The sequence below is a fragment of the Agelaius tricolor genome, unplaced genomic scaffold (assembly GCF_023055355.1).
Source record: "Agelaius tricolor isolate 1412-34295 unplaced genomic scaffold, bAgeTri1.0.p SCAF_1, whole genome shotgun sequence".
In the NCBI taxonomy this organism is placed as follows: Eukaryota; Metazoa; Chordata; class Aves; order Passeriformes; family Icteridae; genus Agelaius; species Agelaius tricolor.
This window is the reverse complement of record NW_027269261.1, coordinates 31,498,535-31,523,229: the sequence shown is the minus strand read 5'-3', so window position 1 is coordinate 31,523,229 and position 24,695 is coordinate 31,498,535. Positions and strand designations below refer to the sequence as shown.

At 61.3% G+C, this 24,695-nt stretch overlaps 2 protein-coding genes across 8 annotated transcripts in view; both read left to right on the top strand.

Moving 5' to 3' along the window:
- The first annotated feature begins 1,869 nt into the window (after positions 1 to 1,869).
- Positions 1,870 to 21,626, top strand: LOC139590822 (spectrin beta chain, non-erythrocytic 1-like). Of its 7 annotated transcripts, none has more exons than XM_071428624.1 (33): positions 1,870 to 2,813; positions 5,896 to 6,003; positions 7,211 to 7,366; positions 8,046 to 8,177; positions 8,301 to 8,492; positions 8,574 to 8,657; positions 8,773 to 8,891; positions 9,048 to 9,162; positions 9,430 to 9,513; positions 9,821 to 9,936; positions 10,114 to 10,258; positions 10,473 to 10,579; positions 10,694 to 10,772; positions 10,935 to 11,039; positions 11,114 to 11,245; positions 11,505 to 11,761; positions 11,879 to 12,002; positions 12,168 to 12,362; positions 12,670 to 12,825; positions 13,384 to 13,604; positions 13,920 to 14,097; positions 14,415 to 14,564; positions 14,793 to 15,191; positions 15,507 to 15,626; positions 16,751 to 18,250; positions 18,661 to 18,741; positions 18,963 to 19,049; positions 19,176 to 19,267; positions 19,472 to 19,557; positions 20,125 to 20,191; positions 20,315 to 20,478; positions 20,747 to 20,881; positions 21,090 to 21,626. In XM_071428624.1, exons 1-33 carry the CDS (start codon positions 2,385 to 2,387, stop codon positions 21,317 to 21,319), a joined length of 6,345 nt encoding a protein of 2,114 aa, XP_071284725.1. In that variant the 5' UTR covers positions 1,870 to 2,384; the 3' UTR covers positions 21,320 to 21,626. The 7 variants fall into 7 exon arrangements, with proteins under 7 accessions (XP_071284725.1, XP_071284744.1, XP_071284735.1 ...); XM_071428643.1 differs by having other exon boundaries at positions 1,871 to 2,813; positions 9,427 to 9,513; positions 10,694 to 10,760; positions 10,938 to 11,039; XM_071428634.1 differs by having other exon boundaries at positions 1,871 to 2,813; positions 9,427 to 9,513; positions 10,694 to 10,760.
- A 1,566-nt stretch (positions 21,627 to 23,192) lies between these two features.
- Positions 23,193 to 24,695, top strand: part of SLC29A1 (solute carrier family 29 member 1 (Augustine blood group)) — a 33,566-nt gene continuing 32,063 nt past the window's right edge. Inside the window, exon 1 of the mRNA XM_071428509.1 lies at positions 23,193 to 23,349. The gene's annotated coding sequence lies outside the window, so the exon portion shown is untranslated. The remainder of the gene's footprint in view (positions 23,350 to 24,695) is intronic.

Genomic DNA, 24,695 nt, shown 5'->3' with positions numbered 1-24,695 from the left:
GATCAGTTCCCTCAGCCCAGGCAGGGCTTTTCCTAGGAAAAGGCTCCCTGGGGAATAAGATGTCCACTCTCCTCTGTTACTGCCATCACTAACACTGACCTGGGGTGCTGCATTTTCATCCCAGTGGTCCCCAGCGTGCTCAGAGTGCTGCAAGTGCCCTCTGCACAAGGAGAGGATATTCCCAGTGGAGCTGTACTGGGGAAATCGAGGCACTAAGCGAGGCTGATCCAGCATGGGCTGCAGCACAGCGAACCCAGGAGTCTCAAGAGCAGGCCAAGCACTGCACCCGCTGCCTCCCTGATGAAGGGGAGATGCTCCCTCCTGGGGGAATGCAAACCTTGACAGAGCTGCAGCAAAGCTTTGGCTCCTGCTTCCTTTGTGGGAGCTCTTCCCGCTCCTAGCACAGCAGCCAGCATGGAGCTGGTGGCCAGCACGGAGCCCTGAGCCTGCACCATGGCCTCTGAGCACAGCAGCCCACCCGGAGCCCAGGAGCCTCCAGAGGCCAGTCCCACAGGGCTGACGTCAGCCCCGCTCCTTGAAGCTCTGGGGCCATCGGGGAGCTGTTTCTGCTTTCAGCACACGGTGTCCCAGCCTGCTTTCCTCATCCATGGCTGGCTCCCTGGGAAGAATCCGTGGGGCTGGGAAAGGTCACCCTGGCTGAGCTAACCACCCTTGGATGGGACTTACTGGGCAAGGGACAGCTTACAGCAGGCAGGCAGGGAAATGGAACAGTGGTTTTTGGTCCCTCGTGTCTGTTCATTCTCCTAAATTCTTCTTGAGCGAGAGCCAAAAGTAGGGCCTTGGCAGGGTTTTGGAAGGAAACAAGGGGAGGAAATGAAAACAGACATCCACCAGGAACAAAACAAAGGTCCAGCACAGGAGGGAAGTGAAAGGGCACAGACATGACCATGGACCTTCCTGCCTGTACGCTCACTCTGGCTAGCTTGTGCTCCCCTGGCGGCTTGCCCCAAGCTAACTCAGCTTGGGAACACTGGAACACAGCTGGAAAGTGCAGGACACTTGTTACCATCCTGCTCTTGAGCCACTCATGGAGCCAAATTAAAGCTCTTTCTCAGGGGAGTACCCAACTGCTCCTCAGTACATTACGCCTTGGGCCATCCCTTGCCTACTCGCCTTGCCGGCTCACCTGCCCTGCATTCCTGGCCCTTATAGGAGCAGGTGACAATTGCTGGCACTGGCAGGGAATGACAGGCAGGCATATTTTGGACTCAGCTGTCTGCTCAAGGGCTATGGCAAAGCCTTGCAGTGAAACAGAACCCCACCCTGCCAGCCCACATTTCTGTGGTGGGCAGATGTTGATCCTCCCTTGCCCCCCTTATCTCCCCTACACTGCCACCCCGACAAATGGGGCCTCGGCTGTGAAGCAGTATCACTTTCAGGGACTGTGTGTCGGGCCTGGGAGGAGGGGGCATTTAAATGAACAGCTGGGGGGGTTTTGTTGTCCCTTGCTCTGGAGCTGTTCCTGCCATTTGGGCTGGGGGCAGGTTCACGCTGGAGAAGCTGAGCAGTCCAGGCTGCTCCGGGAGAACGAGCTGAGTGGTGTCCCGGAGCAGCAAGGATCCCAAAGAGGGTAAGAGCGACCCGGGCAAGAGGAGGGAAGGAGCCCCTTCCCGCGCCTCTCTCTCGGGCCTGCCCCAAGCAGCCCCCGCTCTCAGGGGCGTGCGGACCCCCAACTTCCCGCTCAGCTCAGACGTCCCAAAACGTGAGGAGCTGCCGGACGCCCCCGCTCCCGCAGGTCAGCCGGGGCTGTGCCGCTGTGCCCGCAGGCTCGGGGGCAGCATGCCCGCCCCTCCGCTGGCCGCCCCGCTGCTGCGCGCCCTGCTCGCCCGCCTGCTGCCGCTGGCCCGCCGGCGCCTGCTGCCGCCGCTCCGCCGCCTGGGGCGCCGGCTGCGCTCCCGGGAGAGCCGCCAGGCCCTGCTCACCTGCCTGCTCTGCCTCCTCAACCTGCGCAAGAAGGCGGACGACTGAAGCCAGCCGGCCACGGGCAGGGACGGGACGGGACGGGACGGGACGGACCCGGCAGGGCGCGGCGGCTCCTCCCGCCGCGGGAGGAGGGACCGGGCAGGGGAGGGGACGCGCCCCGGCGGGGGCGGAGGGCCCGCCCAGGCAGCCGAGGCCGGACGGCTGCCCGCGCCTCGCCGCTCCGGCCATGGTTGCTGGGCCGCCCCCCGCCCCGCTGCGCCCCGCCACGGGGCCGCCCCGCCGCTGAGCGCCCCCGGCCGCCCCGGGCACGGAGCCGGCGCTGCCCGGGCCATCTCCATCACCCGCTCTCCCGAGCCGTGGGGGCCCCACACGGCCGCTTCACCCCACGGTGCCCGGGCCGGGACCCCCAGTGCCCGCAGCGGGCAGCGGGGAGGGCGAGGATGTCGGGCAGCACGGCGAGGAAGGTGCAGCCCTTCACCATCAGCACCAGGCTCTCGCTGCCCAAGTGCGCCGCGGACTTCCCTGGAGACGCCTGCCCCGGCATCGCCCTCGCCTCGGCGCTGGACAGCCACCGCGGCCTCCGCCGCAGCATCAACGAGCGCATCTCCCTCTACCTGGCCCACGCCCGGGCCGGCCCCGCCGCCGCCGCGGGGCAGCCCCGCAGCCCCAGCCCCGGCGAGGACGGGGGCCCCGACGAGGACCGGCTGAACCGCAGCTCCCTAGCCCGCTCCATTAAGAAGATCACGCTGTCCAACTGGTACGGCGATACTGGCACGGCAGAGGCGGGGGGACACGGGGACCCTGCCCGCGCCGGCGGCGAGAGGAACCACAACAACAACAACAGCAGGACAGGGAAAGCTCAGTTCAAGGTAAGCGGTACCCAGTGCCCTGCTCTCGCCCCGTCTTCCCTGCAATTCCCCATTCCTCGCTGCCAAGGGACGGATAGGTCCTGGGGAGGCTGCGCCCATCCCTGTTGCCTTTTGCCCGTGCCGTCCAGGTAGCAGTGTTTGCAGGGCTCCTGGGGTAGTTGTTTTTCCTGCCATGTGCCCCCCCCGCCCCCGCACTTCTCTGTCCCATCAGGCTGGAGGGCAGGAAGTCTTCGCGGGTGAGCGAGATGAGCTTTCCCCGGGGCTGAGATGAGCCAGGAAAGCCCTGCCCCAGAGCCTGGCTATGGAGGGCTCAGCTTTGGAGATGCCTGTGGTGATGCAGCTGAGTGCGGGGAGCTGGGAACTCACTCTCTCGTTTAGCAGAGGGGAAACGGAGGCTGGGAGAAGGGAAGTGACTCATGAAGGGCCACACAGCCAGGCAAAGCTGGGACAAGGCTAGGATCAGGACCCAGGGCTCTCGGCACCCTGCCCTCCAAGTCTGAGCGCTAGCAGGCACAGAGGTGCAAATTCAACCGTGCCAGAGCCCAGGAGACCCCCTGTGGGTGGGATGGGGAGGAAGGCATCTCGGAGACGTCGCAGTTTCTGGCAAGAGCAGGCAGGAACTCCTTGGGATTTAACCCTGACCTGCAACAGCTGGTTTCCCGGCAGGATAGTGCTGGGGAGAGCCGCGCAGCCCACTGCCAAAGCCCTCATCTTCATTGCCAATAAAGGCCAGGCACAGCCTCGCAAGAGGTGCCGCTTCCTCCGGCACGCAGTCAGCTCCTCGCTGGGCGGCCGGAGCCTGCGCAGCCCGGAGGGCATCGGCGTGAGGGCTCCCCTCTGTCATATAAGGCAGGGACACGTGCTGGCCACGGTGGTGTGGGGCTCCCGGGAGCCTGCCAGGATCGGCCCCTCCTCCCTGTCCAGCATAAGCGTGTGGGGCTGAAAGAGGTGGGCAGGCTGCAAGATGGAGCTTTGGAAGAAAGAGGGAGCTGGGGGGCAGGGGAAAACATGTGGGATGGCAGCTGGAGGAGAGGAGGGACACTATCTCCCACACAGAGCACGGTAATGCTTTCCCAAGCGTACCCTGCAGCCCTTGGGTTTGCCCTTCCCTCCTGCCCCGTAGGAATGAGGCGCTCCTCCGGGATGAGCACAGTGCTGCCTAGGAGGGTCTGGCCCCGGCTCCTCTTGTTCGTGGGAAGTCACTGGTGCCCGTTCTGTGGGAATGCGGCAAGCATATGTGCCGTGTTAATTTTGCTTTTAGAGGGGGAAAGAAGTGTTTGCAGAGGCGGCAGCTGAGGCTGCTGCGCTCATTTCACGTGTGGCTTTGCTCGTGTGACCGAGCCTGGTGTCCTGCTAGGGAGCGTTTAGCACAGCCCCTCATGGATGGCAGGAGGCAGGCTCAGCTCCTTCTCCCGGACTTTGGTTGCTGAGAAAGTTTGTTGTTTTGCCGGATCGAGGACCCAGCTCCAGCCAGAGGGACCAAGAAGGGGGGGGGGGGTAGTCCCGGTGGAGCAGCTCTGCGGGAAGGATGAAGTCATCGTTGTGCTGGCAGCCCTGTTTTCCTGCGGCTGACGGATCGTGAGACAGGGACTTTATTTAAAGCTCCCGTGTCACCTGCAGGCTTGTCTCCCACGGCTGAGCCCTGGGGGCCAGCCTGAGACATTACTGCATAGAGCTTTCTAGGGTCTTATGCCTCACAGGCATTTCACATTTAGCTCCCTATCATTCCCTAAATATGCATCCAAACCTCTCAGGCCCATGGTCAGGCTGGGAGGTGTCCTCTCCTTCTGATACCATCCTGCTGAGTTCTCACTGTGCCTGCTGGGCTGTGATTCAGCCTTGTACCCTGACTGTTCTTCCTGCTTGGGATGGGATGCTGTGGCATGTGGCAGTGGTCTGTCCTCAGCAGCTTTGTGGGCCCTTGGAAAGGTCCAGTGGTGGCGTTCTCCTGCTGGGCTGTAGAGCTGCTGGGCTGTTTGTGGGGCTCTGAGACTTTTTGGTGGGAGCAGCTCTATGCTGGGGGCTGCCATTCATGTCAGGACTCTTCTGCAGTGCTGGAGAGATGATGGGAAGCCATGTTCGTGTTCTGTTCAGGAAGGGAGTTCTGATTTTCCTAGGTTCATTTCCCTTGGACAGTGTCCTCAGTTTGGAGTAGCCTGAGGAGCAGTAGGCTGGCTCTGGCTGATCCAGCACCCTGTTTGCAGCGGTCTCAGAGGAGGGTTTGTCAGGGCAGCACACATTGTCCACCACCCTGTTTCTGTTGCCCTGTGCCTGCTTGGATGGCTGTTACAGAGACAGCAAGGTGGCCCCAGGAAGGGAGTGGAAGGAGGTCCCTAAGTTAGCCTGTTATATCCAACAGCCCAAGAAAAGATCCATCTGTAGAGGATGAGGCTTAATGCCCTTGGGCATGATCCAAGCAATCCCACGCACCTCTCCTCCTGGGGCTGTGCTGCATCAAGTATAAGGTAATGTGGAGTTCATCCTGGACATCCTCTCTGTGCCTGGCTGCAGTTCCTGGACTTCCTTCCTCCTGCCTCTCCTGCTTCCACCCTCACCCCTGTCCTTTGGAAGCCCTTCCCTGCAAGCCAGCTGCCCCCTTAACTCATCTTCCAGCTAGGCTGAGATCAGGGATCAGCAGCTGAGAGGATTCAAGTTCATGATTTTGGAGCTAATATCATCCTGTGCCCTCATGCCTCTGCCCTGCTGTTCTGGAAGAGGGCAGGAGAGTCTCACTCCAAACATCCTTAGATAACCAGGGACCAGTGGTGATTACTAAATGGGTTTCTGCTGGCTTTGGAGTCAGTTCGAGGAGAGAAAAGGGTGTTGGGGGTACTGGGAGCTAAAATGGAGAAGGCAGTGAGCAAAGCAGGTTTAGGAGCTCTTTCCACTTGCTGAACACGTGGGGGGAGCTGTGGATGCTGTTTGGAGAAGCCTGGTAAGAAGAAGATGTGTAAGGAGGGGTGGCCAAAAGTGCAGCCAAGCGGTGTCTGGCCCCAGGGCAGGTGGAGGTGGGTGAGTGCTCCTCTGTCCCCTTGGCTGCCAGCACAGTACCAGGCTCACAGCTGTGCCTTCCTGCCTCTAGGTGTTCCTCAGGAAGGATGTGGATGTGGAGGACAAGCAGCAGGAGTCTGGGAGTGTTCAGGCCAGTGTTTTCTGCTCTCCAGTGGACAGATGTTCTCCCTTGTATACGGTATGTGCCTCTGCCCTCGACATTAGGGGGGCATGACATGCAGCTTGGAGCTGAGCTCTGAGGCTGGTCACTGGTGGTGTGCCCAGGTGTGAATGGAGCCTTGCCTCTTCCAGTGAGTGTGGGAACAAGCTGGGCATGATGGGGCCAGGAATCAGCCCCCCAGGCAGCACCCAGGGGTTTTACTGCTTCCAAGGGAGCCAGATTATGGGCTCCTCCAGCCATGGCTGAGCCAAGAGACTAAAGGTCACGGAGTCATAGGAGGGCCTGAGAATCTGTGTTGCCATTAAAAAAAAAAAAAAAAAGACAGAGGATTTCTGTAGTTCTTGTGGTTAAGTAGAACAGGCATTGGAAAGTGAGTCCCGTGCTGTCAGCAGGGCAGCACATGCCAGAGTGCTTAGAGAGCCTGAAACAGTTGCCCAAACCCCACTGCTCCACAGGCTCCTGGAAAATTGCTCCCTGGTGGGCTCGGGGGCAGCTAAGACCCTGTGGGAGAAGGGTGGGAAGTAAGTGCCCGGGTGATGGTGCTGTCCCCTGGGCAGTGTGCAGCTGGGGCCAGGGCTGAGTTTGGAGAAGGGCCAGCACTTTCATTGGCTGGCCTTTGCTGTCACCCCTGGCAGAGCTGGAACCCTGACAGAGGGTTTCATCAGCTTTGGCTGCCCACAAGGCCAAATCCCAAGGGAGATGCTGCACTCTCTGCCCCCTCCAACCACTCACCAGGAATGGGGGTCTTGGGTGCTTAGGAGTGGTGGGGCTTACCAGGAACCTGCCTCATGGTCCTCCATCCCATCCCCTGGCAGCATCCCCCTGCATGACACCAAAGAGACACAAATGCTCCTCGCAGGGAAGCACTGCCTGAGGCTGGAGGGGCAGCAAGCACCGCATCCATCTCCAGTGTGGGTGCTGGGACCAGTCCAGGTGCTGGGTGCCATCCCAACAGCCTGGAATGACCTAGAGAGTGACCCACTTGAGGGACAGCCCAGCAACCCCCTGCTGGGGTTGCAAAAGCCACCAGTGTGGCCTTGGTAGAGGGAAGTGGTACCTCGGTGTGCTGGAGGAGAACCCCAAATATGTCAGGGAAGGAGCGGAGTTAAGAATAAGGCGTGCTGACCTACTTCATTTGGGTTTCGGAAATGCTGCTGGGAGGTGACAGGGAGGGCACCCTGGGGCAGCACACTGACACTCCCCACCCCACCTCTGCTCTCCCCAGCTGGCAGCATCCCCAGTGTTGTCACCCCAGAAAGAGAGCCCCAAGGGCAAGGAGTCTGCTGCAGCACCAAGATGCAGTGGGCGCAGCGGCATGGGAGCAGCCCCTCTCCTTGACCTGAGTCCTCTGATAGCCCAGTTCAACCGGGAGATGCTGCAGGTGAGGCAGCTGGGCCCTCTCCCAGGGTCTGTGTGGGAAGCGGAACGGAGGGCCACCAGCAGCCTTTCATGTCAGCTCTGGGGTGGGGTGGGGTGCGCAGCAGGGAGGGTTGATCTCCCAGCCCGAGCGAAGCCATGGTTGTGGCATGAGATCATGTTTGGCTGCCTCTCCCTGGCTGTCAGCCCCAGGGAGAGGGGGTCAGCCCACACCAGGGCCCTTCTTCCTCTCCGTGTGCGCATGCTCCTCCCGTGCCCTGTTTTCCTCCTCCTCCTCTCAGACCCTGTCCCTCCCCAGCAGCGTGGGAACTGAGATGGTGGGAGGGCTGCTTCTATGCCATGGTGGGAAGAATGCAGGGATGTTTGCACTGGGGAGCAGGATGCAGCGAGGACAGATGCTTTGTGCAGGGATGTTCTGTGCAGACTGGCCTGCTTGGGCAAACCCAGCTTCTCCTGCTGGGCTGAGGCAGACACTGGAAAGAAGTGAGGTGCTGCACACCTTCACACCCTCATTGCCACAGATGCTGTCCTCGGTGCCTGTGCTGGCCTGTTGATTCCCAGAGCTGAAAGGGTGCACTCCAGTCCCTGTCACAGCTGTGGGAATGTTTGGGTTTGGGCCCCCAAAGCCGTGCCCTTGAGGCTCTGGTGGAGGCCCCAGCCACGTGGCTGTTTGTGTGCTGCAGGCAGAGAGCTGGGTGCGAGGCAAGCTGCGGGACCTGAAGGACGGCTGTGAACTCCAGGACTGGGAGGAGGTGGCCCAGACCTTGCAGCGGGACATGAAGGATTTTGAGAACACACTGATAAAGCTCAATCAGGTGGGGCCAGGCATGGCATGGTGTGGCATGGCTCCCCTTACTCACAGCACCTGTGTTATGGGTTCTCTGCAGCAGAGGGTCCCTGGGAATCCCTGACACTGAGTGGGTCCCTTGGCCCCACAGATGGGCGAGCAGCTGATGTGGAGGGCAGGCCCCAGTGCAGAGGCCGTGCGGAGGCAGCTGCTGGCCCTGCAGGAGCAGTGGCAGCTCCTGAAGCAGACGGCTGCCAGCCAGAGCAAAGCCTTGGGCGGGCTGCGGAGTCTGCAGGACTTTAACAGGAAAGCTGAGCGGCTGGAGGCATGGATCAAGCACAAGGTTTGAGGGATGGGAAGCGTGGTCTGGGGAAAGGGATAGCCTGGTTGTCCCCGCACCTTCTCACACCCTTGCCTGGCCCAGGAGGAGAAGCCCTCTCTGGCAGCCCTCCTGCAGGAATGCCCGGATAAGATCCAGCTCACTCGCCGCATCCTTGACTTGAAGCAGGTGAGAGGTGCTGGGGGGCTGCCAAGCTGTCAGGGACCCCAAACACCTCGAGGCTGGGGCATGGCACAGGTCCCTGAGGAGGGATGCTGAAGTCTTTCCTCTCTGCTTGGGCCAGGAGGAGCAGCAGTTCCAGAGTCTGCACAAGGAACTGAACAGCCTGGCCCAGAAGCTGGAGAAACAAGGCAAAAATGAGAGCAGAAACGTCTCAGCCCGGCGCAAGCACCTCAACAAAGCGTGAGTGGAGGACACACGGGCTGAACAGGGCAGAGTCAGGCACCAGGAGCTGACCAGCTGGGAAGCAGGACCCCCCCCAAACTTCCTGGCCTAGCTCTGCACAGCTCCCCAGACAGGCACAGGCTGCCATTCACCTTTCCCCTTCCACCTGCTCAGGTGGCTGCGGCTGCAGGGGACCCTGAAGGAGCACCACGAGGCTCTGCAGCTGGCCCTGGAGGTGGCCTCCTTCCTCCAGCAAGCAGATATCCTGCTCGGGGTCATCCATGCAAAGGTATCTGCCCTGGAGCCAGGTTCACCCTGGTGTGTGGGGCTGTTGCATGGCCTGAATGAAACTTGGTGGGCAGCACCTTGCTCTTGTCCCCTGCATGGAAGCTCCTGTGGTCCCAGCACTCTCAGCCTGGGCTTTGGGGAGAGAACCAGGGGATGGAGACAGGGAGCCAGGCTGGCAAGTGCAGCTTTGCACTGTTTCTTTCTGCTGGAGCTGGGAGCAGGGCCCTGTCCTCCTCCCACTGCTGACTGTGGCCTCTTCTTACAGCAGAGCAGCATCTGCAGTACAGGGAAGCCAGGGGAGGGCGAGCCTTGCCAGGATCGGGATGTCAGGGACATAGCCAGCCAGGTGATGGTGAGTGCAAGACTCTGCCTTATTCCCTGAGCCCTGGGGAGCATCCTGACAGGGGGAATGTGAGCCTTCCCAGGCCACCTCTGCCACCAGCAGCGCTGTGGGCTCTGCAGGCACCCCTCTGTGGGTGGCTGAGGCTGTGTGATGGATGGGGGAGTCTCCCCACGGCAGACAAGGACTGGGATAGGCACTCAGTGCCTCTTCTGCCCCCAGAGGGCTGGCTGTCATCCCACACCCTGCCCATGGCCATGGTGGTTCATCAGTCTCGAGCCCTGTCTCCATCACCTCTCAGCTGCTCTCTCTTCTCCAGATGCTGGATGTGACCGTGTCCCAGCTCCTAAACTTGCAGCCCAGCCTGGCAGCCCGAGTCACCTCAAAGCACCGAGACGTAAAGGAGAGCTGGGCGCAGCTCCAGCAGGCACTGAGGTAGGGCTTAGCTGGGCAGGAGCCCCAGGGTCCCAACCCTGACCTCCCAGCTCTAGAGCCAGAGGCTTGGGAAAGACCTGGGTTAGCCCCTAGCAGGCTGTCTCTGGGGCACCAGCTCCACTCAAGGTCTCTCTTTATCCTTTGCTCCCCTGGGCTTCCCTTGCCTTCCTTTCCCAGGACAGGGAAGGCTCCAGCATGGGCAGGCAGCTCCCCAGGGGGCAGAGCTGCAGCTCCAAATGCTGAGCCTCGAGGAGACGACAGCAGTCACGGGGCTGTGGGTAAGGAAGCAGCAGCCAAATGGACAAGAGGACTCGGCAGCATGGTAAGCACTGGCTTCCTCCAGCCATCTTCAGCTCCTCTGCTCCGAGAAGACAAGGGAGCCTAGGGGAAAGGGGTTCAGGTGTTGGGCAGAATTCAACCTGAGCACTCCTGGATCTGGTCCCAGCAGTTATGGGAGGTGATAAGTGCCAGGCCCGGGGCAAAGCAGGCGTGTGCTTTGTGCTGGCCAAGGAGGAATGGGAACCTTTGTGCTGCAGGTACCAAAAGATGTGCTGGAGAAGATGGCAGAGAACAAGAAAGGAGAGGAGAGCAACCCTGGCTCTCCAGCAGTGGGACAGCCCCCTCACCAAGGGGACAACAAAAGGTACCAGCTTGTGGAGGTGGCTATGGGATCAGGACAGAGTCAAAGGGAACAGGGATGGGGTTCCCTTTGGGGAGCCTCGCAGTCCTGACTGTCCCTCTCCTCTCTCTGCTGTAGGAGGAAAGAGGCAGAGGCTGAGTGGGGGATGCAGCAGCTGGAGACCCAAGTGCAGGATGTCTGCCAGGTGGTGAACACAGTAATGTGTCCTCAAGAGTCCCCTTTGCTCCCTGCCCATCCAAGAGGAGACAGTGCTGGGGAAGGACTCACTTCCCTAACCTCCTCCTGCTGCTCGTGGGCATGTGGGCTTGTGCCCACACGCCTGGTCTGGGCACTAACCAGCATGTCTCCTGCTCCTCAGCAGACTCTGTCCCCATACAAGGAGAGTGTGGCTATGGGAGTCCCCCCACGTCCAGTGGAGGCAGCACGGATGCAGCAAGAGCCCAGTGCCAGGGCTGTGCTCCTGGTGAGCTACTTGGATGTGAGGTGGGGGGAAGACACCAGGTGGGGCCCATCCTGATTGCCCTCCCTCCCTCCCAGGAGGGGTCAGCACGAGGGAGGCCTCCCGGGAGCCCTCAGGTGGAGGCCATGCTGCGTGAACTGGGCGAGTTGTGGGAGGACCTGCAGAGGAGGCACCAGGAGAATGGTGTGGTGCTGCAAGAAATCGATAAGGTACGTGGAGTCAGGGCTATTGGGGGCACAGGGCGTGCTCCAATTGGAGTAGCTTTCTGGGCATCACCAACTGAGGCTGGCACCTCTGGGGCCTGGAGATGCAGCACTGGCACCAATGTCTCTGGCTGGCCTTGCAGAGGGCACACTTCTCCCACTGTGCTGCCTGTGCCCCAGGTACCCCCAGTGGGATGCCAGCATGGCTCCTGCCTCCTCTGGGGGACCCGGAGCCAGACTGATGGGTTCCCTGCTCTCCCTGAAGGCCCTGAGGCTGGTGGGGGAGCTGGACCAGGCTGAGCGGTGGCTGCAAGACGTGGCTGGGTCGCTCTTGGAGCCAGCTGCCATGAGAAGCCCGGCGGAGCTGCGCCAGGACCTGGAAGAAATGAGCCGGCTGGAGAAGCAGCTCCTGCTCTGTGGCCTCAAGCTGCAGGCACTGCGGGAAGAAGCAGCAGGCGAGGCGTCCACTGAGCACGAGGGAGCAAGGAAGATGCAGAGGAAAGTGGAGATGGTGGAGGAGAAGTGAGTCCTGGAGGAAGGTGCCTCTTCTCTGGTGCCCAGGTTGGGTGGGGAGGAGGATGCTGTCCCTGAGGAGGTGCAGAAGCTGCCAGCACCTCTGATGAGCACCTCTCCCTGCAGGTTGGCACACGTGCAGGCAGCACTGCGGCACCGGGCAGCAGATCTGCGGGACTCCCTGGTGCTGTCTGAGTTCCTGCAGGACCTGCAAGAGGAGGAGGCACGGAGCCAGCAGGGATCTGCAGCGGTGAGTAGCGCGGGCAAGCATCCCTTGGGATCACAAGCATCCCTGGGACTGGACCAAGGGTTGATCTGCAGTTGGCATGGGGGCCCTGTTGGGTGCTCCCCTCCAGCCCAGCTGCCTGGGGTGTCACTCCCCATCTCTTATGTCTGGTATTTCTGCTGGCTTCAGCCAGGGAGTGGGCATTGCGGCTCGCAGGGGTGTTTTCCCCCGCTCTCAGCCCAGGCTGAGAAGTCTCCAATCAGTGAGGACATGAGTCGGCCCTTGGGAGAGCTGCAGGAGGCTGTGGAGATGCTGAATGACGCGGCGAAGGAGCGGGAGCGGGTCATGGAGGTGGCAGCAGAGACGGAGAGCCTGGAGCGTCTGGTAGGGAACAGAGGCTGGGACCTGGGGATGCATCCAGGAGGTTCATCTGCAGCCAGACATGCCAGCTGATTGGGACAAGGCACCCACTTCAGCTGTCCTCAGTGGGACTCGGGGACATTGGGATTCATGGGAACCGCTCTGTGCAAGGCTGGCATCCTTGTCTCTCACATGGCTGGCACCTGCCCTTGTGCAGCTGCATGGCAGGGTGTCCCCAGGCTGGGGTGGGCTGGGGCTGTGTGGCAGGTGGTAGCACAGGGGCTTCCACCCCGAGGCTGATCTCCCTCTGTGTCTTCTCCTACCCATCCAGGTGGCAAAGATATCCCCACAGCTGGAGGCCCTTCAGTGCAGAGCCAAGGCGCTGTCTGAAGACATTGCCCTAGCAGAGAAGAGCTTCACCACAGTGAAGAGTGAGAAGGACCTGCAAGGGCTGCAGGGCTTGCTAAGCTGCCAGCAGGAGATGGAGGTGAGTCAGGGGAGCACTGCCAGGGAGGTGTCCTGGCTGGCTGGGGCTGTCCCAGTGAGGCACTGCCCCCCCTCTGGGGGCCCAGGTGTTGTAAGCCTTGGCACACTGTGGCAGGGCGGGCTGGAATTTTCCAGTGGAGCTGAGACCTGCCTGCTCTGCTCCCCTCTGATAGCATGGGCCAGGCAAGGGGACAGAGCTTGCATCAGCTCCCATGTGCCAACACCCAGCTGCCAGCACCTCACTCGTCTTCCCTCTGGTGGGGAAGCGACTCGTGCACACAGGGCAGGGAAGCCAGGGGAAGCCAGGCAGCTCTGTGCTCTTGCTGTGCTCCCCACTGAGGCTAGCTCTGCCCATGTACTCTGTGCTCTTGCTGTGCTCCCCACTGAGGCTAGCTCTGCCCATGTACTCTGTGCTCTTGCTGTGCTCCCCACTGAGGCTGGCTCTGCCCATGTAGCAGCATCCTCTCCTCTGTCCCTGCATCCCAGAATGCAGGGGAGTGCAGCCTGGGTTCAGAGGGGTTGGATGCATCCCAAACCTTTCCTGCCTTGTGATCTTTAGCATGCAGTGTCCCAGACCCTGCAAGGGCAGCTGGAGGAGCTGGAGAGGGTGGCTGCCCGCTTGCAGGAGCTGTGTCCTGCTCGGCAGTGCCCCGTCAGCCAGGAGCTGCAGGAGACGCTGTGGGCCTGGGCAGGGCTGCGAGAGCTGCTGCGGGAGACCCGGCTCCGTGTGCAGCAGGCCAGCCAGCTCCGGCACTTCTTCAAGGATTACTTAGCCATGATGTAAGTGGCAGTGAGCTGTTGGGGTTGCTTCTGTGGGGGTTGAGGGGGAGCTGGTGAGAGCATGGCATTGGCAACTATGTGGGCAGTGCTGGAGCTGCAGCCAGGCGTGACCATGGGGAGTCTGGAATGCAGGGTTGCACCACAGCTGTCTGTTGTGAGGCAGCCCTGCAGCATCTCATCCTGCCCCGACAGCCTTCCCACAACCCCAGGGAGCTGCTTCAAGCTATCACTGAGCATGGGAATGGCTTCCCTGGGGGCCTGCAGGGCTGGAGAAGGGTTGGGTCATTCCTCAGCCTGTCTTTCACGTGCTCACAGCTCCTGGACTGAGGACACCCGGGCTCAGATCTTCTCTGAAAGCCCAAGCAGCTCCAGTATCCCGGAGACTCCATGTGAGGAGCTGGAGAGAAGAATCGAAGAGAAACTCAAGGAGTTTGAGGCACTAGCAGCAGCAGGGCAGCAGCTGGTGTCTGAGGAGCACTACCTGAGTGCAACAGTAAGGACAGGGGAAATAGGGTTGGGGGAAAATTCTCAGCACCTCCTGAAGTCCTCTGGGCACAGACCATGAAAGAAAGAGCAAGGTGTGGGTGCAGAGCCCCAGTAAGTGGGGATGGGGACAGCTATGCATCCCTGGGGCTGCTCAGGACAGGAAGAAGTTTCATCCAGTGGATCCTGAGATCTGATTTAATGTGGCTGCGACTGTATCCCACTCGCAAAAACCTCCTAGCTGCTCTGCTGTGAGATATCCTGGTAGGGCCAGTGTCCCTGGGCCAGGAGTCCTTGCAGGCTGCCCAGCATCTCTCCTCCCATCAGATAAAGGAGCGCTTGGAAGAGCTGCAGAGCATGCTGGGCTGGGTGCTGGTGCGCTGGCGAGCACAGAGGCATCAGCAGCAGGATCTGGGGAGCAGACAGGAGGACAGGAGAGAGCCGGAGAATCTCTCAAGGACATCCCCCACTGGTCAAGTGAGTACCCAGCCATGCTGAGACTGCCAGGGAGAATGACCAGCCTTGAGGCTGAGGGTAGCAGAGGCACTGGATGGAGTGAGTGGTGCAGAAGGTGGGGAGGAATGCGTGCCAATACCCCTGGAAGTCTCTGGGGTTCAGGCATGGCAAAGGGAAGGCTGTCCTGAGAAAATGCCTGGTACTCCAGCAGCCCTTCCTTCATGTTCCTTCTCTTGCCTTCCTCCCCAGGAGCAGCATGCCTCACATGTTTCACCCCACCTGGAAAGCATCCACAGCCCAGTGAAGTTCATGCCCTCCTCCCTCCTCGAGCCTGTGCAAAGATTAGATCCAAAGCTTCCAGAGAAAACAGCCATCTCCCCACCCACATCACCCCTCTTAGATGCCCTGTCAGGAGTGGAGCAGAGCTGGGGGGAGCCCAGCAGCAAAACAGCCCATGATGCGGAATCCCCCAAGGAGGCTGGCACCTGGGATCCTGCTGAGACCTCCACGCTGCTGCTGCCACCACGGGGCCCCTGTGGTCTCGGGGGCACGGTCAACCTCATCCTCAGCATTGGCAAGAAGGGCGAGAAGAAGAAGGCCCAGCTGCTGGCCAGCAGTGAGCGGCCAGGCGAGGAGGCACTGCCAGCGGTACGGAGGGATGGTGGGAGGCTTTGGGAGAACCATGGGCGAGCAGCCACACAGCCAGGGCAGCTCTCTGGAGCTGTGCTCCATGCAGACTGGGAAGGCAGCGGGGTGATCCCCAAGCTGAGACCCCTCTGACCTTTTCTAAGTGAGCTGCTGGGACTGTGTTGGTCTCAGGAGAGGGGCCTTTGGCCATGCTGATGCTGCGTGATGCCTTAGGGCTGAGGCTGGCTTGCGCCACCCACTTTGCCTGTGCTCTCCTGCTGCAGCTCCTTGCCCACTCTGTCCTCTCTGTGTGTCTCTTTCTCTCCCCTTGCTCAGCTCCCCGCCACTAAACACTCAGGCTGTAAAACCTTTTGGAAGCGTTGCCAGGGGCTTTTAGGAAACACTTGGGGTAGCTTAAAGCGAAAAAGAAAGCCACCACGCCAGCTGGTGGAAGAGGTAACGTCCCGGGGAAGGCTGCATGCTGGGCAGAGTGGCTGCATGGCGTGAACCTGCCTGCCACCAACCCTCCTGGCCAGGCCATGGTGCCCAGGTGCCAGTGGTCTGCTGGGAGAGGGAAAACCCTTCTGGTGCTGTGGGGTCCAGAGTGTGGGTGCTGGGACGTGTGAGGAGGGGACTCAGGCAGGGCTTGCTGCAGTTTGGCCCCCCATTCAAGTAGTTTTGGTGGCCATGGGAGGTATGGCTAGCTGGTGGCCAGTGGGAGAGCCTCCCTGCTCCATTACTGGGGGGGCAGCAGCAGTTCTTGTGTAGCCAGCTGAAGGGGACAAGGATGGCTGGGGCTGTGTGAGGTGCACATTTTGGTGGGATGGGGATCTCACTCCAGGTTGCTTGGCTTGTAACTCTGAGGCTGGGAGTTGGAAATTTGTAGGGGATCACATCTGCTTGTTGCTCCAGAGCCTGTGCAAAAAGGTCTGTGTGTGAGGAGCCCCAAGGGCAGCCTGGCCCAGTAGCCCAGGGGAGAGGGGAGAAGGACAGAGAGGCTGGAGGGCATTAAGGCAGGGGGGGCTGCTGGGCTGCCAGGAGAGTTTTGGTAATGGGCACCATCCAGCCTAAGGGATCCAGGGGGACACTGCTCCAGCTCCTGCAGACTCTTGCAGCTGTGGAAGCTCGGGAGAAGGTCTGCAAGGAACGGGAGGGGTCTGCACTCAGTCCCTGCCCTTGCATTCGTTGCTTTATTGCCTGGAGCATACAGGGCTGGCAGGCATGGACTGCAGTGACTGCTGTCTCAGTAGCCACTCAAAAGTGATGGCTTGGAGGTCAGCAGTGCCAGGGAAAAGCTGTATGGCAGTCAGCCCCAGCTGTACCACACCTGGGGAACTCCATCATGGGCAGATTCCCTTGTCTGCCTCTACCCTGCCTGCACCCGTGTGGGAGCAGCCCTCAGGGGACTGAGGTGACGCTCTGTCATTCCCAGCACTGCATGTGCTGCTGGTGAGCATTTTTGTCTGCCTGCCCTTGCAGCCCCCTGCTTTCCCAGACGCAGCATGGAAAGGGGGCAGTTGGCACAGGGTGGTGGAAGCTCCAGCGACGGGGATCACGCCTGTCTCCTTCTGTTTCCTCAGGTGCAGGCGGAGGCCAGGAAAACCTGCACGGCAAAGCGGCCTCCCGCCGTTGTACGGCGCCCTGCAGCGCCCAGCGGTGGCATGGCGGCCGTGTCCCACACCCTGCCCAAGGCCGGCGCTGGCTGCCTCTTCAACAGCCTGCAGCGGCGGGAGCAGGCCCGGGCAGAGCAGGCCCGGCTCCTGACCCTGCGGGGCATCATGGGCGACAGCTCCCTGCGGCCCACGCCCGAGGAATGCCACGGCCCCAGCAACACGTGGCCTCAGAAATGTGGCTGGAGGAAGGGGGGGCCGGGGGCAGCTGCCGCTGGACCTCAGCCTGGGGAGCTGCTCCTCTACGTCAGGAACCCGCTGGTGCAGGACATCGATGCCGAGTGCGGGGCAGCCCCTCAGAAACCCTGCCTCCCTCACCCCAAAATCACATGCCCCCGTGTTTCCCTGGGCTCTGTGCTCAGCCTGGAGCTGCCACGGGATGCAGTGGTTCTGGGCTGCCGCCGAGGGGCTGAGGCACGGCAGCAGGAAGCAGAGGGACAGGAGCAGAGGCAGGATCAAGGGGTGAGGCCATGGAAGCCCACAGGCACACATGGAGTTGGATGGCAGGAAGATAGGCACAGTCCCCAAGGGCCCAGCAAGAGGCTGGGGATGTCCCCCAAGGGCGAGCAAGAAAGGTGGTTCGAGGAGGTGAGCTTGAAGCCCAGCTACAGCCAGCAGAGAGCACACCGTGCTGGGAAGGAGCACTGGAGCCCACAGCACCCCAGCAGCACCAGTAAAGACCTTCTGGATTTGAGGCCGAGTCAGCCGTCCCGTGTTGGCATGGGGGACGAGCTGGGAACCCGCTTTGTCCAGGACGACAGCCCCACTGCCTCTGGCAGGGCCAGGCACCACAGAGCCGCTTGGCTGGAGCTTGGATCATCCCCTGCCAGCACCCCAGGCAGGGCTGGAGCCATCCCCAGCCCTGCCTGCACACAGCAGCCAGCCAGCAGCGGCCAGCCGAGAGGGTCCCCAGCTTCCCCTGCTGCCCCCACCCAGCTCTCAGTCTTTGAGTGGGCACTGGGCTCTCCACAGCCCCAGAGCCCTGCACTGGGCACTAAGGAAGTGTGCCACCCTGCCCACAGGCAGTTTGAGGAAGAGGAGGAGGAGCTGCAGGCCATCTGGGATGGGGCACAAGAGCGACAGAGCTCACCAGGAGGCAGCTGTGCCAGCCACAGGACAGGCAGCAGGGCCGGCAGCTTGGCCAGCCCCAGTGCCACTGCTGGCGGGCCCCTCATCCTCTCATCAGCCAACAATGTGCTAGTGGCCAAATTCACCCTTCCCACTGCTGCCCAGCTGCTCCACAGCCCCTCGGGAGAGCAGAGCCTCAGGGTGGTGCACAGTGGCAGTGGCAGTCCCAGTGGGCTCAGGGTTTCCCCCCACGTGGAGGAGCTGGTGCCTGCAGCCCCCTTGGATGCCTCCAGTGCCTGGGATCAGCGGAGGCATTGGCAAGAGGAGAGAGAGAGCAGCAAGGTGAGATCCACAGGCCAGGGATTCTCCTTCAGGGTCAGGTAGGGGCTGGGGAGCAGCCAAGGCAGCAGCTGGGTTATCCACTCCAGCAAACATAACCTGTATCTGGGGACTCCCTGACTCCACTGGCCCCTTTTCTTCAGCTGCTGGGGAAGGGCTAGGTGTGGTATTTGGGGTTCCTGCAGCACATATACCCTCCACCAATCCATAGCCTCAGCAAGGTGGCACTTCACCCCTAAAGCTGAGACACAGCCCAGTCCCTGCCCAGGTGAGAAAGTTGTTCCTCATTGTCATCCCACTGCCACTTTGGCATCGCTCACCAGGGATGGGTCATATAGACCTCATGTGCATGGAGGCTGAGCTGGCACCACCAGCCCCAGAGAAGTTTTTGCTCACCCTCTGTGCCATTGCAGGTCCTGCCTGGTAAAATGGAGTTTCAGATGATGGAGGGGACGCTGGAAAGGAAGCACGTATTGCAGACAGGAGGGAGAAAGGTACAGACATGGCTGTGGGGCTCTTTGGGACAGGGGTGCTGGGACATGTCAGGGGGTGGAGAGAAGGCAAGGATGTTCCTGGAACTACCACAGCAATGCTGCTGGCCATTCTGGAAGGGCACAGCCTCAGAGGCCCTGGGCCGCATTCTGAGTGCCATGAGACCATCTGTCTTCTTCCAAAGCTGTTGGCACCACAGCTGTTCCCTGCTTGCATCCCACAGGCCAGCTGCCGGGCCTGGGGCCTCTTCCACGCCGTGCTGATGAGGCAGACACTGTGCTTCTACCAGGACCGCAGGGACAGCCTCAAGGTGCCCTGGGGACATTGGGGTGACAAGGGAGGGGGCTGGTGGCAGGGTGATGGCTCTGGGCCCCGTGGCCAGGGAAGGCAGAGCCATCCAATCCTGCTGTTGTCCTTGCTTTCCCTTGTGCTGCAGAGCTCCGTGGTGGCCCTTCCCCTGAACCTCTCCGGGGCAGTCTGCACCCCAGATGCCGAGTACACCAAGAAGACCAACTGCTTCAGGCTTCAGTGAGTGCCCCATCCAGGGCAGTAACCACAGCCCTCCCAAGAGTGTCCCTGCTGGAGCAGACACACACCAACATCCCCAGGCAGGACCAGCTCAGTGCTTACATGAGGATTTCCTTCCTTCTTTCTCACCTGCTTCTCTTCTTTAGTGGTCTGGTGGGGGCTGTTGTATCTGTACCCTACATTGTTCTTCCCCTCTCCCTGCAGGCTGCAGGATGGCTCTGAATACCTCCTGAGGGCCCCCACCCAGCCCCTTATGAACGAATGGGTCTCAAAGCTGCAGCAAAACTCAGGTGAGCAGCCCTGGCAGGCAGAGCAGGGGCCCGGCTCTATGTGGTTACCATGTTTGTTCAGCCCCCACTGAGCCTTTTGATACATGGGGGGTCAGAAGAGAAGCAGCACAACATTTTACTCTGATTTATGCATCCTCCTAGCCTGCCTTGGGAACAGCAGTTCTCTGCCAGGCAGGATTTGGAGGCTTTGTTTTCACACCACATACACAGCTATAAATCAGGAATAGCACAACTGACGTCAGTGGTGCCTCAGCAGCAAAAAGCCCGTGTCAGGAAAATTATAATTGTGCCTTGGTCTTCCTCCATATCCGCTGGGCTTGGAAATGCCTTGCTTGCCCTTGAGGCAAGGAGACCTGTAATACTGAGATCTTCCTGTTGCTGTCCCCATACCTGAGGAGTTCAAGCCCTGCTATGAAATCCTAGGTTGGTCGTCAAGACCAAGAGCAGGTGCTACAGGAGGAGGTTGGAGGAGCCTGCCATGCAGCATGGGCAGTCGGATCAGGGACTGGCTCTGTGTGGCAGTCCTGTGCACTGCCAGCATCCAGAGGATGTTTGCTGTGCCCCCAGGTTTCCCCAAAGTGGATTACTTCCAGGCAGCAGCACAGCATGTCGAGGGCACTGGTGGTACTGGCAGGTGAGTAGCCAGGAGCTGGCCAGCTGGCTCTTGGTATAACTCTGTCCCACATCTCCCAGAGCATGCTGCTCCAGCAGGACATTGGTGGGCTAGTCTGGTTTGCTAAATCTCTGCTGCTTTCAGTTTCAGCAAGGTCTCCAGCCCTGGGGCCTCCCACCTCCAGGGACATCACCAGGTCACCAGCACCAAGAGCCAGGAAATTGTGGTGTTACCCTGTGCAAGCCCACTACTGCAGCGGTCTCTGGGCAGCCAGGATGGCCCAGTCGATGGGACTGTGACAGCAGCAGGTGACTTTCCTGTCTGGCTGGGTTGCAACTGTCCCCCAGGTTCTCTCCCCAGCCCAGAGACAGCTGAGGGAGGCTGAAGGCTGTTGGTCAGTCTTGAACTTGGTGGTATCTGGGCTAGGAGTCCCAGGGCTTGGGACATGGGGAAAGGAACATTTACTTCACTTCCTGGGATACTGAGATAGTCATACATTTCCCTCTTCTCTCTGGGGCTGACACAGGGGTGTCCTGTGATGGCCTTGCCTTGTGACATGTCTCCATTCTGCTTCAGAGAATGCTCAGGGGGCTGGGCACAAGGAGCAGCAGTGGCCATCCAGGGCATCCCCCGGGCTGTGGGACAACATCTGCCCAGAGGATGACTATGGGCAGGTGGCCAACAAGAGGAGGTCCTACTCCTTCACCTCAGGTACAGTCCTGATTTCTCTGTCACAGCCAGGAGGTGGCACCACTGCCTCTGTCCCCAGACAGCCAAGGACAGATGCGATGCTGCTCCAGCACACACCTGGTCCTACATACCTGTGCCCTTGGCTGCAGCCCCCATTTGGGGAGGGCTCTAGGGGGCTGCCAGGGCCTGCTGGCACTCTGCTCCTCGCACTGACTGCTCCTTCTTGCAGCCACGTACCAGAAGCTGAGCCCGCGGGCGGTGCCCCAGGAGGCGGCGGGGGCCGGGAGCAGTTACTCGGTCACGCTGTACATAGGGGAGCAGGCTGTGCCCCGGGCACGCTGCCACTCCTTCGTGGCCCCAACAGGGAGCCCCCGCGACGCGCGGGGGGAGAAGACCACCAGCCCCCCTCGCACCAAGAACAAATCTGTCTTCAAGAAGTTCTTTGGGAAGAAAGAGTGAGCCCCAGACAAAGGGAGAAAATGCCCTAACCTGCCTCTTATCCTCCTCTTGGGCCGCTCTGGCGTGGTCTCTACTTCCAGCAGCAGTTCATGGCTCACTGCCTCCCCAGGGGCAAGGGGCTCTGCTTCAGCCAGCCCTGAGGCTGCCCTGTGCCCCAGCCACTGCAGCCCCTAGCCTCAGCCTGGTGCTGAGCACCCCTCCTGCCCAGTGCTCTCCCTGGGTGCTGCTGGCTCCCCAGGCATCCTTATGACTCACAGCACGAGCAGAGGGGGGTGGATGATGGTTTTTATTAAAAGATAAATGGACACTTAGTGTGGAGCTTTTTTGTCCAGCAGCATCCATCAGCACAGGAGGAAAGGAGCTCTCTGCAAGGTGGTCCTTGCTAAGGAGTCAGGGAGCTTCAGCGGAGGAGGGCCCTGCAATGAGGTTCAGTCCTGCTTGAGGGGAAGCCTGAGCTGTTTGGTGCCTTTCACAAGGATGCTTTGTCCCATGCTTCCTCTGTGCCTGCACTCAGCCCAGCTAATCCCGCAGGCTATCTGGGCCCCTTTTCCCTGCCCTGGGAGCTTAGCAGGAAAGTCACTACCTACAGAGTAAATACTCCTGCCTGCACAGCCCTGCCAAGCCTGCCCAGCCTTGCTCTCTCTCAGGATGGCTGCCAGCCTAGGTCACAGCAGGTGAACACTGCCTGACACAGGGGCAGGGATGTGTGGATAGACCCCCATTCCTACAGCCCAGATATTTTTGCAGTGACTTCACCAGACCATGCCTGTTTCAACTGCCCCATTTGCCACCTGTACTGGAAAGGGGAAAAAGCAGCTGGTCCAACCTGCCCTGAGCCTGTACAAGCCCTAAGGGAGAAGGGGAAGTTTCCAGGGATGTAGGTAGCAGGGCCTCTCCCTGTCAGGCCGTGAGGCTCAGCTGTGCACACCACTCGCCTCCTCAAACACATTGTGGGGCTTAAAATAGAAGTGCTGGCTGCAGCCCAGCTCTGCAGCAAGGGCTGGGAGAGCAGAAATGCTCCTGCCACCCCATCTCCCTCCTGCAGTGCTCCTGGGGCTGGAGACAGGCAGTGAGGTGGAGGTGGGCACACCAGGGTCACCAGCCTGGACTTCCTCCAGATTCCCAGCAAGGGGTGGGGAATGCCCTGGTGTGGGCAGGGGTGTGCTTTCTGAGCTTCCCCTGTGTCTTACCACCCCCCTCCTTGGCTCCATCACTCTTGGCTCTGACACCTGTTTTCCTCCAGCACCAAAGCTCAGCTGCCTGCACTTCCTTAATGGGAAAAGACAAGCAGGATAGTAAGGCTGGGAGGGGAGATGCCCTGGGCAGGGGCCAGGCTTGTCCAGACCAGCGAGGAGGTCAAAGCACAGCATTCCGTCTCCGGCTGCACATACCAGGAGAGCAGCTGGTGGGCTGGTGCCAGTTCATTCCTGAGCAGCTGCGGGGCCCGGCACAGGGGCAGTGGGTGCAGGGTGCTTCACTGAGGGCCCCCCTGCTGGCCCCAGGCTCAATGCTGACCCATGGGAGCTCAGCAAGGGTCCCACCACGGCCCAAGTCCAGCACAGGAGCGCAGGGTGACATGTGCCACTCAAGAGATAACACCATCCCAGGGACGATGCTGGCACCTGCAGCACCATTTTCAGTATCTCCTCCGTACAGGCTTCATTGTCCCCCTGAGGCTGCTGCTGACCCAGAGCCTCCCCACTCTCCTCCCCTGTGCTGGCGCTTGGCCCCACAGCAACCCGCTGACGAATCCTGCCTGGAGTTCCTATGGCAGAAGCCAATTCCTCCCACCCCCCCCACTAATCTGCCCGTGCATGCAGCCTCCACCTGCTGAGCCAGCGGAAGCCGTGCTCAGCCAGCCCCAGCCAGCGCCAGGGCTCTAAAACCCACTCTGGCTGCAGAGCCTGTAGGGTGGCAAAGCCTCTGCACCCTGGTCCTGCTGCCGTGGGAAATCCCAGCCCTGCTTGGCACCAGGCAGTGAGGAGTCTGCAGGCAGCATCACCTGGCACCAGGAAAGCTGAGCTATCAAGGTAAGGGCAGGGTGCAGGCAGGGAGGTGACCAGAGTAAGCACTGTCCCTGCTGTGCCTTGTTCTGCCAGGCACCAAGGAGAGAGGGTCTGGTTCCAGCCTCCTCTGCTGAGCCAAGGTCTTGTCCCCCGTTTTGGCGGCTCGGCAGTCCTGCTCAAGGTCACCCTGCAGCCGGGAGCCTGTGCTGAGCTCTGCGGCTGTCACACACTGAGGGACCCCAACCCGGGTCCGGAGCTTTCTAGTCGCAGAGCTGCAAAGAGGGCTCGGAGCCTGACCCCGGCGCAGGCGGGACTGAAAGCGGGGAGCAGCAGTGGAGGGGCTGCCTGCCGGCACCCTGCCCTCCTTGCCCAGGCAAAAGGACAGCACGGCTATGCCCCCCTCCCAGGGCAGCAGGGCCAGCCGTCTGTTCAGGAAGAGGGGCGACACTGGCCAAAAGCCAGAGCACCGGACATTCCTGTGCCGGAGCTGCGGTAGCGGGGCCACCCCAGCTGCCTCCCGCTCTCAGGTGCGGCCGATGCAGCTGGGGGGGTCAAAGCGGGGTGCGAGGGGTGGGGGCACGGGGCTGCAGTCCGGCGGCCGCGGAGCCGAGGGCAGTCCCGGCCCGCCCGCGCGGTGCCCTTGGCGGGCGGGGAGCGCTAGGACCCGGCCTGCCGCGGCCGGCAGCACTGGCACCGGGCGCTGCGGGACCGGACCGTGCCCTGCAGGCGGCGGCGCCGCGGGAAGGAGCCGGCAGCCCCCGGGGAAACGTGTAAGCGACGCGGCGGTGCCCCGGCTGCCTCGAGTGCGGGTGGGTGCTGGGGCGGAGCGGGGCCCCGGCAGCGGCGGCGGCGGCGCTCGGGGCAGCCCTGGGGCCGTGCTGCGGCCGTGCGGAGCGGCCGGCTGTCGGACTGTCCGACTGTCCGACCGGGGCTCCGAGCCCGGCGCGCTCGGCCCCGCTCCTGCCGGGGCTGAGTGCTGCTGCCTTCCCTTCCCCTCCCTCTACAGGACCGCCGCGGGGCCGGGGAACCTGTCCCGGGAACGCTGTACCACGGGGCAAAAACGCTTCCCCTTTCGCCATCCCCCGAAACAGCCAGCTGGGGACGGTGTTTGGTTACCCTGCCCACGGGGATGTCACCCGACCGCTGGCACGGCCAACACTTACTGGCCCCGTCACCGTCCTGTGTCAGTCCCAGCTTTCTCCGAGTGCTGGCTCCCTCCCTGCCCCGTCAGTCACATGTTCCTGAATGGCCTCGGGGGTGCCTGCACCACAGGGAACACCTCTAGGGAGCCCTCCCCGTTCTTGGGGTTCCTGGGGCTGTGCCACCGCTCACCTCCCTGCCAGAACAACTTCTACAACCCCATTGGCCTC

Bases quoted from the DNA above. Each gene is read 5' to 3' on its own strand.
- LOC139590822 (XM_071428607.1), top strand. From the start codon at position 2,385: ATGTCGGGCAGCACGGCGAGGAAGGTGCAGCCCTTCACCATCAGCACC. The intron at 9,937-10,113 runs GTAGGGCTTAGC...TTCCTTTCCCAG, and splicing joins CAGCTCCAGCAGGCACTGAG to GACAGGGAAGGCTCCAGCAT. The intron at 11,246-11,504 runs GTACGTGGAGTC...CTCTCCCTGAAG, and splicing joins TGCTGCAAGAAATCGATAAG to GCCCTGAGGCTGGTGGGGGA.